General features: G+C 39.6%; 1 protein-coding gene across 12 annotated transcripts in view; it reads left to right on the forward strand.

The window, feature by feature from the left end:
- SLC8A1 (solute carrier family 8 member A1) overlaps positions 1 to 15049 on the forward strand; it is a 385679-nt gene that overhangs the window by 68594 nt on the left and 302036 nt on the right. For all 12 annotated transcript variants that reach the window (XM_030311230.1, XM_030311231.1, XM_030311225.1 and 9 more), the window contains one exon: positions 6334 to 8165. In XM_030311230.1, the coding sequence (XP_030167090.1) occupies positions 6367 to 8165 (1799 nt within the window). In that variant the 5' untranslated portion in view covers positions 6334 to 6366. The remainder of the gene's footprint in view (positions 1 to 6333; positions 8166 to 15049) is intronic.

Here is a 15049-nt window from a genome sequence, read left to right on the forward strand (position 1 = left end):
TGCAGAGTTAATATATTTAAATGTATACTCTTGATGTGCTGATGTGCTTTCCCTTTTATGGGACCTCCCTGATGGAGGTCATTTTTGGTTGATGTTTGACCAGATGTCTGTTTATTTTACTGCAAGGAGAAGATACGCTTCGTTGGGGATATTCAAAATATCAGGATGAACTTGGCATTCCAAAAGAAATCAGCAAGCCAGAGCTCACGCAGGAGGACTCACCTCCAGGACCTGGGGAAACTGTCAAAGCCCCAGCTCCTCTTTTTATGCTGGAGGTCGGTTTTTCCAGGGTGAGGTTCTCTGTCCGTGAACCTGAATCCCCTTTCCTCTCCTCCACCTAATGCTGACATTGGCTTTTCAGTGTGATACCGGCCTCTACTCAGTTTAGGGGCATCTACTTCGCACAGGGCACAGTTTTAAAATCAGATGGCTAGTCCCAGCTCTCAGGTTCTGATTCACCTTCAGAGATTTGGTGAAATCAGCACATGACTTTCTGAGAATTATTGTATTCACTCAATAAGCAGGTGCTGTGTATCTTTCATGTGCCAGATTCTGCTCCAGGAACTGGGGCTCCGTTGATGAGCAAAAGAGACAAACATCTTCACCTGTAACAAAGTTTACATCTATCAGAGAGAGAAAGGCAACAAAAAGAACCCTTAAATAAATTATATTAGCACATAAAGAGTAATAAGTCCTACATAGGAAAACAAAGTAGGGAGTACATCTCATGACTTTCCAATAACTTCTTCATTATTTTAAATCCTAAATTCATCTTTATTTTTTTGGCCACGTTGCCTGACCACTACCCCAGTTGCTTCCTTTGATGAATGAGCTGGGTGTTTTCTGACACGGGACAGGATCCTGACTGCAGTCTAGTACGTTCAGCCAGAGGGCGGGAGCCCTTTTTATGACCTCTCACTGCCTGTACTCTGGAGGACCTGTCCCAAAGTATTAAACAACAAAGAGGAAATTCTCTTTGAGAAAAAAAAAAAAAAAAGATAATAGCAGAGAGTCGTTGTGGAAACAGAGATCCTTCCTAACATGTGGTCAAGGTCTGTTAGCCTGAGGTTGGGTACCAGAACAGTAATTTGCACCCTAGATGGCTAGTTAGATAAGATCATCCTCTAGCATCATCCCTTTGTCTAAAAGTGTTTGCAAGTGCTTGTCTCAATAGTGGGAAAAAACGTATGGTTGCTTTAATGTTGCCTTAGAAACAGATTAATTGCTTAGCTTTGATGCATTCAGTCAGCACGAATTACATAGAAAGGAATTCTAGGTCCTGATGAGGGAGTCAAGGAGTTCCTTTGAATAACCCAAGCTGCCAGTCAATAGAATGAGATTAGGCTGCCCTGTGCACTGGACTGGTGGGGGTGCCAAAGGTGTTTCTTCTCTCTGAGTCGGGTCCTCTCTGGTAGTCAAACCTGGCTACAGACCCCCACAGGGAGCCCCTTTCACTGATTATTCCTCAGGCCTCTGCAGTGGGGGGCTCTTCTCCACTCTTTACCAAGGAAATCTGTCTTGGTAAAAATCTGTCTTACAGGTGCATCTTCCATTCCTATGACCTCGCCACCTTCAACACTGGTGTCTGGGCCTTTTCACTAACCTTCATCACTGCCATTCACATCTGTAGATGTGGCATTGTTAGTTTTCCTTTAAAATAAATAGTGAGCAGAAGACGATCTGGGTATTCTTGACTTTGTGCCGAAGGCTCATTTAGATGATGTAATGGATATTCCTAAGCAAGAATCAGCCTTTGATTTAAGAGTTGATTTGAAACCACTGTGAAAAATAGCCTCCCCCTTGTTACAGAGTTCAGTAGACCAGGGCAGAATATAAGAAAGCTGGGCAACAGAATGACATATCAACAGCCTCTATTCCCTGCTTAATTTTTATGGAAATAGGTATTTAAGGAGACAGGGGGAAGGGTCAGGTAGTTCTGCTTGAATCTGATGACAGAGGAAATACCCTGAAACAAAAGAATGAAGAAGGAACTCTTATTTAGATAACATCTGCCCCGCATCCTCCAAAGCATTTGGATTTGGTAATTAATTTAGTAAAGAAAGAAACTGAGGTCCAGAGAGTTCTTTCCAGTCGCTCCATTGCCAAAAATCTGTACCAGGGTTTTGTGTCCACTGATTTCACAGATTACAATACTACCACCTTTTGAATATAATTGTGATGTTTTGAAGTTAACCTCAGAAACCCCCTTCCTTTTTCTCTGATAGGAATTTTTACTGATGCATCCGCCCTTAGACATCTGTACCCTTTTGGCTAAGAATATGCTGTGAGATGTGGGTTGGGCAGGACTTTTTTTTTTTTTTTTTGCCTGACCTAAGGGATTGCCCTGAGAGTGTGTGCAGGAAGAGGTGGCCAGGTAATTGGTAAAAAACAAGCAAGTTTAGGGCAATTGTGTCTAGGAACATGCCAGCCTGTACATTACACCACAGCTCTCAATGTTTGTCTGTTTGAGTCCCTAATCCACAAGATCAAAGTGAGGCTGTTGGAAACCTTGCATGGGGCTTTGCTACTGAGGCCCTCCTAACCCTTCATGGAAGCCAAGAGGTTTTCCAATGGGCCAGTCCAAGTCCAAATCCAATAGCTCTCTAAGATTACTTCACACACTATCAGGGATGCTGTTATGGAACAGTTAATGATACCAGTCTCAGAGACAGACCAGGGTTTGAATCTTCGTTTGGGAGTTTACTATCTTTATGACTTCCACCAAGTACTTAACCTGTCTGTGCCTCAGTGAAGCCCGTCTCCAAAGTGGGCTAATAATATCTACTGCATAGGGTGATTGTAAGGGCACTGAGCATTACATAACTCCAGGCAGTGCTATTCTCATGGACTGTAATGTAAATGGCAACACTAGGAGTTGTGTAAAATAGCAATGCTTGTTATTGTAAGTATTAGATATAAGAATACATATAAAGAATTTAGCATAGAGTCTGTTGTAGTGTTTGTAAATAGAACCTCCTGTTAATCTCTCAGGCAATTGGCCATGATTTGCTGTTGTGCTGTTTTGACATTTACTTCTAAGAAAGAAAATAGTTGGGGGCACAGAACACACAGTCTTCGAAGAGCTGGAGGTAAGAACGCATGGTCATGGTCAGGGGATGGAAAGAATTTCCATATTCTAGAACTCAGAGGCTAGATCCTAAAAGGTCTGAACAGCTTGTTGAGGGGATTGGGTTTTGTTTTCAGGGCAATAGGCAACCAAAGAAGAGTTTTAAGGGGAGTGAGAGAGTCAGAGCTGTACTTTAGAAAGCTCATTTTGGCTGAAATGTGAAAATGGAATGATGAGATTTGGCAGGGATTTGAAGCAAGTGGTGAATTACATCAGTCCTGGAGACAGGCACAGGTTGGAATCTCCGTTCTGGGTTTCCTCTCTCCATTCCATACTACACTCTGTGAGCAAATACTTAACCTTTCTGATCTTCACAGGTTCCCAAGACGTTTTATGTTGTAAGTTTTCCAAAGGTTTTAAACTAGAAATCTTGACTGTATCCTTTTTTATACCTGCCAGGCATTGGGATCATTTATAATTCAGGGTGTTTTTTTTAAGTTTTATTTATTTATTTATTTATCTATCTATCTATCTATCTATCTATCTGTCAGTGCAGATCCAGATGTGGGGCTGGAACTCATGAACTGTGAGATCATGACCTGAGCCAAAACCAAGGGTCAGGAGCTTAACCAACTGAGCCACTCAAGTGCCCCCAGATTTTTAAATAAAAGGCAAAACCTGGTCTCCTTGTTTCTTGCCTGTCCCTATAACTGTATTCTTCACGGAACAAGCAGAAAGATCTTTGCAACAGGAAAATCAGCTGATCTCACGCTTCTGATCAGAACCTCCCCATGATTTCCATCTCTTTCACGATCAAAGCCGGTGCTTTAAGGTGGACTCCATTCCTTTCCTGATCCATTCCCACTATGTCCCCAGCTTCTGAGCCCTGTTCCCCTTGTTCATGCCCTCTTGTCACACTGGTTCCTCTATGGCTCCTAGATTACGCAAAGAAAAGTCCCAACAGGGTCTTGGCACTTACTTGGAATTCTCCTCCTGTAGATATCCACAGGGCTGGGTCCCTTAGTTCCTTCAGGACTTAGCTCCAATGTTATCTCATCAGGGATGCCTTTCTTAACGATCCAATATAAAATCATGTATGCTATGTACACACACTCACATATACACTCACACACGCTCTCACACACATGGACTCCCTGTCCTACTTATATTGCTTTCTGCCCCCACCTCTCCAGCACTTTTTAGCATCTGACATTTATTTATTTGTTTCCTCCCTGATAGAACATAAGGTCTTCAAGGACAGAGACTTTGTTTTTTTTTTTTTTTTTTTTTTTTTTTGCTTTTAATTCATTGATGAATTCTTAGGACCTAGGAGAGAGCCCCGCAGGTCATTCTAAAACATGTACTAGGTGGCACTCATAAATATTTGTGGAATAAATGGCTGCATAAGGGAATTTAAACTAGATCTCCCACTACTCTTGCAGGTTACTTCAATGTCTCCCTGTTTTAAGTGGCGATCCCACAACCTACCCAAGCCCTATAATGACCGAACAAGTAGAATCACGGACCATGAATCTTGCATATTTTAAAAATATGCTTTTTTCTCTTTTTTCAGCCTTTTATGTAGAATGTAATTCTGCTACCACGACCCTCTGCTGTGTCTTTAGTGTGGGGAAAATGTCAAAGCTTATCTCCCAATAGCGATGAGCTAAAAGGGGCTTTTCGGCAACGGTGGGCTCTCTGAGGGTCTGCCAGAATGTGCCGGGCCAGGGGGTTTCTCCTGGGCCACGGCGAATTTCCACTATATGCCATCAGTAGCAAACATGGGCCAGAGAATGTAGATGAATGTGTGGGAGGCTCTTAGACTGCCCCAGGCTCTGAAAAGCTCCAGTCTAGCTCCACTTTTAAGTTTTTATCAGGCCACAAGGTGATGTTCTGACTCAGGACCCCTTCTTACCAACACTGTATCTGATGTCATAACTGGCCTTCCAGACCAGAGTTACCCTGACTTGGACCAGACCTTTCTCTATGTCAGCACCTAACCAAGCCTTAGAGGCAGAGGTGATGTATGGTCCAAGTGGAGTTTTGCCTGAGCTGGTGGGTGAGGTTAGTGCCATGGTTTTCCAGTCCACAACTTTGCTTTGTTTACCAAGTTTTATGTGGCTCAGTGACTCTGCTGCTAGATCCCTAATTACTTACAGCCCTTCATCACGTATATACTTTGTGGTCACTGTTGTTCTGCCACATGAGCTAATTTAGATGGAATTATTGCTCCTGGATTTTTTGGTCACTTGAACCCTGTGCAGAACCAATATGTGTTTTCGAATGACCATGGAAAAGGATGACATCAACACCGAGAAGGAACATTTTATGGCTAGGGAAAGCTGATTTCACAGCCTGTCAGACAAGAGCCTTAACACACGACTAGACCCGGGCCTGGTTATCTCCCTTTCCTGCTGTGGACAGCCTGCAGATTCTAAAGCGAGATCTGTACCCAGATTCGAAGAGCTGTGCTTCAAGAGCCAGATGCCCAACTGCTAACGTATCCGGGGAACTGGGCTTGCTGAAAATTAGGAGGAAATGTACTCTCCTCAAAATATGTTTTTAAAAACTATACTTAATGTGCAGAAATACTGCATTACAGCAGAATATTTTTCCTCTCAAGTACAAACACCATTGACTTTGTGGGAAACCTTGAAGATACCCCTGTGTTTCCACGTAAGCTTGGAGCCATAGGACATGATTTCATAAAATGCAGTGTAAGGTGTGCTCCAGAATTTAAGATCATTGAGAGGCCTGTGTTGGTAAAGTTTTTAGAGTCTGAACATTAAAACGGCAGTCTTAATAAGGTGATTTTGGCAATGAAACCATTTCTGGAAGGTAATTATAGTAACCAAAATTTAAAAGAAAACCTGCATTAGCAACAAGGAGAAAATTATTCAATGCGTCAGAAGTCTTCCCCCGCCCCCGCCCCTTATTGGCTGCTAGTATGCCTAACTATGTATTCAACAAGGCAAACCTATAATTCAACTTTTCACTTCCAGGAAGTGAATTGTATACATTGCTCCGGGAATGGAGGCTTCATGTAGAAAAGCAGAGAGATTGAGTTGTGAGTTTTACAAAGGATTGCTTAATCAATGACGGATACTTTGAATAATGATTCACCATAGATGTTATGGTAGCCAAAAATAAACAAATCATTGGTAAAAGTAATAAAAGTAAGTAATTAGTCATGCTTTGGATCTGGCTCTGATGGTGTGATTTTTTTTTTTTCCCCTACCCTCCCTCCATCTTATTTTTACTGGTAGGTTGGGACAGTTGGAAGTCTACCATTGTACAACATGCTGCGATTAAGACTCTCACCTACATTTTCAGTGGGATTTCATCTGTTAGCCTTCGTGGCTCTCTTATTTTCCCATGTGGACCTTATAAGTGCTGACACAGAAATGGAAGGAGAAGGCAATGAAACTGGCGAGTGTACCGGCTCATATTACTGTAAGAAGGGGGTGATTTTACCCATTTGGGAGCCCCAAGACCCTTCCTTTGGAGACAAAATTGCTAGAGCTACCGTGTATTTTGTGGCCATGGTCTACATGTTTCTTGGAGTCTCTATCATTGCCGACCGGTTCATGTCCTCTATAGAAGTCATCACGTCTCAAGAAAAAGAAATAACCATAAAGAAACCCAATGGAGAGACCACCAAGACCACTGTGAGGATCTGGAATGAGACCGTTTCGAACCTGACCTTGATGGCCCTGGGATCTTCTGCTCCAGAGATTCTCCTTTCGGTAATTGAAGTGTGTGGCCATAACTTCACTGCGGGAGACCTAGGTCCCAGCACCATCGTGGGAAGTGCTGCATTCAATATGTTCATCATTATCGCGCTTTGTGTTTACGTGGTCCCAGATGGAGAGACGAGGAAGATTAAGCATTTGCGTGTGTTCTTTGTGACAGCAGCCTGGAGCATCTTTGCCTATACTTGGCTTTACATTATTTTGTCTGTCATCTCTCCTGGGGTCGTGGAGGTGTGGGAAGGTTTGCTTACTTTCTTCTTCTTTCCCATCTGTGTTGTGTTCGCTTGGGTAGCAGATAGGAGGCTTCTGTTTTACAAGTATGTCTACAAGAGGTATCGGGCTGGCAAGCAGAGGGGAATGATTATTGAACATGAAGGAGACAGGCCATCTTCCAAGACTGAAATTGAAATGGATGGGAAAGTGGTCAATTCCCACGTTGACAATTTCTTAGATGGTGCCCTGGTTCTGGAGGTTGACGAGAGGGACCAAGATGATGAAGAGGCCAGGCGAGAAATGGCTAGGATTCTGAAGGAGCTCAAGCAGAAACATCCGGAGAAAGAAATAGAGCAATTAATAGAATTAGCTAACTACCAAGTCCTAAGTCAGCAGCAAAAAAGTCGAGCATTTTACCGCATCCAAGCTACTCGCCTGATGACTGGAGCTGGCAACATTTTAAAGAGGCATGCAGCTGACCAGGCAAGGAAGGCAGTCAGCATGCATGAGGTCAACACTGAAGTGGCTGAAAATGACCCTGTTAGTAAGATCTTCTTTGAACAAGGGACATACCAGTGTCTGGAGAACTGTGGTACTGTAGCCCTGACCATTCTCCGCAGAGGTGGTGATTTGACCAACACTGTGTTTGTTGACTTCAGAACAGAAGATGGCACAGCCAATGCTGGGTCTGATTACGAATTTACCGAAGGAACTGTGGTCTTTAAGCCTGGTGAGACCCAGAAGGAAATCAGAGTTGGCATCATTGATGATGATATCTTTGAGGAGGATGAAAATTTCCTTGTGCATCTGAGCAATGTTAAAGTATCTTCCGAAGCCTCAGAAGATGGCATCCTGGAAGCCAATCATGTTTCTACACTCGCTTGCCTCGGCTCTCCCTCCACTGCCACTGTGACTATCTTCGATGATGACCACGCTGGCATCTTTACTTTTGAGGAACCTGTGACTCATGTGAGCGAGAGCATTGGCATTATGGAGGTGAAGGTATTGAGAACATCTGGAGCTCGAGGAAATGTTATCGTTCCCTATAAAACCATTGAAGGGACTGCCAGAGGTGGTGGGGAGGACTTTGAGGACACTTGCGGAGAGCTCGAGTTCCAGAACGACGAAATTGTGTAAGTTCTTTTTTTTAGACATCTGTGTGGGGTTGAGTGCATTTGTGAATGGGAGAGTGTATGCATGTTTTTTTTTAATGAAAAGGCATACAAGGAATGGAATATTTACTGTAAAGGCCCCTTAAAAAATACCAGTGCTCCCTCATGTGCCACTTATCAATATGGTCTATATAGATATCTTGATTTGGTTTTATTTTTTTTTGTACTTTTGCATACTTTAAGTACATTATAGAGGTTATGATAGAATGAGTTTTGTGACACAGTTTATCAAACTACTTACAATAGGTTGAAAATGTGCATTCTGTTTTCAATCACATGATATACATACAAAAAAAAGGAGATATTTACTTACTTACTTATTTGTTGAAAGTGAATATTTAGACCCTCATGTTAGGTCCCTAACTTCTTTACTGAGTACAAATTGGGAAAGCCCAAAAAGGAAACACCTTTGAAAAGAATTTCCTGGCTACCAGGGCTTGACTGGAACATTTTTTTGCTGCTTGTATCTGATACTGTGTTTTTGTGACAATATAAGATAATGTTTCTGCTTCCATGCTAATGCTTAATTATGACTTCATGACCAATTCTGCTTTTTTTAGTTTTATGCCAACGTGGGAAAAGTCATATAGCTCTTATTTAGTTCTAGTCTGATTTTACTTTCCATGATTACGTGAACCCTTTTACCCTACTGATAATAGTGACGGAGAGAGAATAAGGTTCTGTTCAAGCATCCTCTTTGACAAGGAACAGGTTAGGGAAAAGGATTGGGAACACTTTACTCTTCCTATTGACACTTTACAGTGACACTTGCCAATGTGGTCACACCGAGTGCCTGGTTGTGCGATGATTCTTCCATTGACAGCTGCTATTTAGAGCTATTTCTCCTTCCTTACCTAGGAGGGGGCATTGCACTCACCAAATGCAAAGCAGAAAGTTTGAGTCAATGAGCAATGTCCAAACAGGAAGGAAGGAAGGAAGGAAGGAAGGAAGGAAGGGAGGGAGGAAACTATAATATCTGCAGGACAACAAAGGGTATTAAAATGAATGATTATGTTGGTTGAATTTCCAGGAAAAAATATGTAATACAGTTTGTTCTAAAAATGGTTAACTCTTGTGTAAATGTTATGTGATATGTCAAATGCCAAGTATGTTCTCTCCAAAACTACATTCTTCTGCTAAAAGTGTAGAGTGAGGGTGAGGGGGCAGGGGAAGATGGGCAGAGGGAACAGATATTCCTGAAGATGCCTTCCAATGTCTTTACATCTCTTTGATGTTATATTATAAAGATGGACAGTTACCGAGTGTGGTTATTATGATGGAATCAAGCAAAGCAGAGATTGTGATATCCATCTTCAGATGCGTGTGTGTGTGGGGGTAACTTCGGATGAATATTTATTTTATGTTGGTTCTCATATTGCTAATACTCCCCTTATTGGGATGTGTTTTGTTGGGACATGTATTTTACTGAAAGATAGTAATATAGAAGCAAATGAATACCTTGCATACTTAAGGAAGGATTTTCCCAGAGGCCTTGCATTGAATGTGATCCTGCCCACATTAGCTCATAAACTTTATTCCTTTGGTAGGAATTTTTTCTCATTATATTTTTTAATCATTTCAGTTATTGAACCCTCTTGTATTAGATAGCACTTGTGATCTATATAAAAGTATATTACATGTCACTAAAGTAATATTGAATATTATTAAGTGAACTCACAAGGTAGCCCTTAAATATGACCAAATGGGTGTTTTGTTTTGTTTATTCATTTTACTTAGGATGTTTTCTCCTGGAAATGTCTTGACTTTGTTAATGATGGATCTGTACTTCTTTATTTGAGAGGCGGTCTTTCCTTCTCTATTCTGCCGTTCAGGACTTTTACCAAACCATAAACCTTCTTTTGGGCGCAGTGTAGAAGAGGAAGAAGAAGGGAAAACAAACAAACAAATAAACAAAAAACAACTGACATTGATTTGATGGAATAGCTTATTCTGCCAAGCTCCATTTAAAACATTTGCCCTATGCTATTAAATTGATTTAATTCTTGCTAAGGAAGGAATATTGCCAAATTCCAGCTTTAGAAATTTAGATATCTTGTGAAAATTGGTAAGAACGGGTAGAATTATTGGCATACTACCTCTGTGTATGTATTCTTTGGAGTATTCTAGATCAATCACTAGTTCCTAGTTTAATAAAACTCTTACTATATTTTAGTCACTAAGTTGAAATACGAAATTTTAGAAATGGCAAACATTTTATTTATCAGTAGAATAAAATTATGGTCCTCAATTTTTTTTTTCTAGAATTTTAATTTTAAAGAGTCTTCATCCTGACATTATGGAGTTATTACTGACAAGCTTTGTAGATGCTTTTAATATATCTCTTGCTTAAATAAATTTGTTTAGGTGACTGGGGCTTAGCCTTCAGCTAGGCACCAAGGATTTCAACAAGTGTTTCTAGAAAAACATAATATTATCAATGATCCCTTCTTTTTTTTTTTTAAGTGGATCATTTTTTCCTCTGGAAGTTGTTTCTTTTTTTTTTTTTTAATTTTATTTATTTATTTTGAGAGAGAGAGAGGGAATGAATGAACAATCAGGGAAGGGGCAGAGGGTAAGAGAGAATCCTAAGCAGTCTCCATGCTCAGCATGAGCCAGATGCAAGGCTCGATCACATGACTACAAGGTCATGACCTGAAACAATATCAGGAGTCAGACACTTAACCGACTGAGCCACGCAAGTGTTGTTCCTAATGCCAGATCCACACTATCAGATCCAAGCCACAGAGCTTATCATCAGGCAGTGAAGGTGAACGATATGGACTCAACCCAGTTTCTCTTAAAGAATGTATTGATAACTCATCCAATTATACAGTTAATCTTGAGAGGTGACTTTCTTAGAAACCTGCGATATATAGGTAGGACTGTTGATTCCACTGAACTTTATTAACCACTTAAAAAATCTTTGTCTTTGTTTAATGCTGTGCATGAAGTCAGAATTTATGATTCTTTCCAGAACACCATAAAGAGATTCTTGGAAAAGCCTGGATTATATTCCCTTCCTGTCCTTTAATACTTTTTTGTGATTTCACTCAGCACTGAAAATTCTCCAACCTTTTGTTTCTATAGAATTGAGTTTAATCTCTCTTCTCTTTTGCAGTAGTCTTAAATAAAATCTTCCTTGCCTTAAAAAAAAAACAAAACAAAAACAAAACAAAAAACAAACTTACCTATTTTAAGAAGCCATTAACCAAGGTAACCATTTCTGCCTTGGATCCAATGTGATCAAGGATGGAGATCAAAAGGCAGTCAACTTTATTGATTCTTTGGTTTCAAGATCAAGATAGATTCCTAATCTTTGACCTTATTTTTGTAGAAGTCATTTAAATTGATATAAGCATATCTGTACCTATTCATTCACATGTTTATATAAATGAGTTGAATTATTTCAATTTGACCTTGCTTAAGATCAAAATATGTATCTGACAAAGATACTGATAAGTGATGAGTGGTGCTTGTAGTCTTAAATAAAATGTATTCTCGACAAGACATTTTACAATTACAATGCAAAGACCCATTAATAGATATAATTAACATTTAGCACGTGCTTTTGTATAAACTCGATCAATGACAAATACTAAACCCATGCCAGCTAATCTTGACTTTTAACAGGGAATTCTGTCTAATGTTAACAGCTAATAAAGAATGAAGAACATGCTAATTTGATTTGTGGTTTGGTAGGTGATATCCACAGATTTGAAGTGCTGCTAATGGCCGTTTTTTAATGATGCTAGTTTAATGGTAATACTTATTACAAAATGTTGTTTGGTCTTCCAAAGTCCAACATTAGCTTGACTGTTCTGTAAAGTGTTAAGGTTAATTAACTAACGTAGATACAAATCAAGTTCAATGACTTAGTCGTAACCCAATAATATTTTTGGAGAATGACTCAAAGATCATGAGCATTTACTATTATATATTTAAGATGCAGAGTTGAAGGACAAGGTATGTAGGTTGGAGATTTTGTGTAACATATTGCTTAGCAAATCAGTTTACTGGGGGTTCCTAGCCACAGCATAATTTATTAAACAATGGGTCTGTCCAAACTTAATTTTGTTTTAACAACTAGTACATTTTCAAGTGTGATTGTAACTCCATTCGCTTTAGGAAATACAATATGCAAGACATCTCAACAAATATAGCTTTTTTGGCACTAAATATTTATCTTCCTGTTTTTGGAAAAAGAAATAGAAATGAAATTTTGTTATTATATAGAGTCTGTGGCATTCTTCTTATTATATTGCAGGGAAAGTAAATACTTTGTTTTTGCTACTTATATCACCAGTGTTCTTCTCTTGCTCTATAGAATTCCGGGGAGTAAAGACCTAGCTCTATGAGATGGCAATTCAATTTTGAGAGTAGAACAAATATGTAATACAAGAAAACAGCCAGCTGTAAAAAAGAGATGAGGCAAAAATGGTAAGAAAGCCTGAAGTGGTCAGAACAGAAGAATAATTATGTGTGTTTGGGGGAATCAGAAATGATGAAAAATACTATAGAAAATAATGTTAGGCAAGAAAGGCCATTGGCATATATTTGAATCCAACATACTCAAGATTTACTTTATGGAGGAAGAATTTTATTTGCTACATTTGACCTATGAAAATGATAGAAGCGTGGTATTTTATGTTGACATAAAATTTTCCAAGGTAATATACTAAAAAAAGAAATTTAGATGGAATAATTTAAGGATTTTAATGGATTTCTGCTTTGGTGGATTATCTTTTCAGACTGGAATATTTATCTCTTCTTAGATCCACACCACATATAGCATCATCTGCAAATCTAAATTAAAGCTACAAGAAGTGCTTTTACAAATGCATATTTTCATGTATGCACAACTATTGCAAATATAAGACAGGGTAAGTGCCAAAAAAGTTTTTGACTTCCCATTCGCTATTGCCAGGAGCCTAAATTGATATGTGAAGCAGGGTTGTTTACCAGATTTCCATGTTTACTGTTGTCATCTCATTTTCCCACTACTAATTAGAGTTTAGGGTTATAATATAGTTATGTAAATAAATTTTATCTTACCAAATGAGGAAATTTCATAGTTCAGACACACTGAAGTGTTTAAAGTACGGACTCGTTTCTGAATCATCGTTCAAGGCCATTCCACAGGGGGATGATTGCTTCACTTGGTTAAGGCTAGAAAAGAATTTATATATCAATCAATCTGTACATGCATAATAAGCTACTGATTTGTGCCCAGCACTGGGTGAGTTACTATGAAGGAAACAGAAGAAATATACTCCTGATACTCTAAAATGGGAGATAACGAGATAACTCATGTTTTGATAAGTCAGACATCACTATGAAGGCATGATGTAAGCTGTAGGAGAAGTCTTAATTTTGGACAAAATATTTGCATTTGCTTTTGAAGGACCAGAAAGCATAACTGGAGAGAAAAATGTGTTTTTTTAAGATGGAGTAGTATCTTGGTAAATCTGAAAGTATGGAAAATTTCACTAAACAGGCAGCATGGTTATCAAACTGAATGAAAAACTCAGTGGACATTTATTTTCTTTAATGGGATTTAAAATCATTATGAAGTTACTTAAATTAATCTGAGCATATATCCCTTTAAGCCAGTCACAGAAGAACAAATACCTCATGATTCTACTTATTTGAAATATCTAAAATTGTCAGTCCTGGAAATAGCACAGTTGTGGTTGCCAGGGGCAAGGGGTGGGGGGGAGAGGGGAGCTGCTAATCAATAGGTATAAAGTTTCAATAATGCAACATGAATACCTTCTAGAGAACTACCATAAAACAGTGTGCCTATAGTTAACAATATTGTATCGTGCACTTAAAATCTGTTAAGAGAGTAGATCTCAAGATTTTTTCAGTACAATAAAATAAAAAATTAAGTTAAAAAATGTAAATAAAAGAACTGCTCTACTTAAAAAAAAAAAAAGCTTATGTGCTTGCCTCCCTCCACCCCGCTCCGCCCCGTACTGCATTGCCTCTTGTATTTCTAAGGAAAATTCACAAGATTTCTAGCAAAATGTTGTCAGTATTTTATTTTGCACTTTGTGAATTAGTCCTTGGTGTCTATGAATGGTTTTGACTTATTTTAATCCTCTACCTCCTTGAGCAGCCCTTAACCCATGTGCCTCCCACTCTAGCCGCATTTTTTCAGAATTAGCAGTGTATAGCCACCATCTTGGTAAAACCTGAGAAGATTTTATACCACATTGTGAAATGGGAAGAGACTTTCTTTCTTTCTTTCTCTCTTTCTTTCTTTCTTTCTTTCTCTCTTTCTTTCTTTCTCTCTTTCTTTCTTTCTTTTTCTTTTCCTTCCTTCCTTCCTTCCTGAGGACACTGGTGACCCAGGGAAAGAGACTGCAGTAAGCTTAATTCTTTTGAATGGAGCAACCTTGAGGGTATAACGCCTGAATGGGGTTATTTGTTGTTACATTGCTCTGTCCTTGTTCGCTGAGGTGTAGACACTTGCCTATGGGTTGCAGTATCTTGAGAACCATAGAGGTGTTCCCATAAAGTGTCTCCTTCATGTTCGGTCATGGATACTGACACCTGCTCACTGGACCTGCAGTCTTGGGGATGCGAAAGCTGTTAGGCCCCTATTACGTCATACAGACCATGCAAGTCTTAAGCGTTATCCTTGCAAGGATAGAATAGAAGTCGCTTTGGGCCAGGTGGCAGGAGGGGAAGAGAGGACAGCCAAATGTAAGGTGAGTCAGTGGCACTAGCAATGATCTTTGTAGCTGCTCAGGGTGAGCCCGCTGAGGGGAGCCCTGTGGAAGGTGTTGACGGAGCAGGCAAGCAGCTGCGGCAGCTGGTGCTTTAGCTGCTGGCTTCCCACA

This window comes from Lynx canadensis, chromosome A3 (assembly GCF_007474595.2).
Source record: "Lynx canadensis isolate LIC74 chromosome A3, mLynCan4.pri.v2, whole genome shotgun sequence".
Classification (NCBI taxonomy): Eukaryota; Metazoa; Chordata; class Mammalia; order Carnivora; family Felidae; genus Lynx; species Lynx canadensis.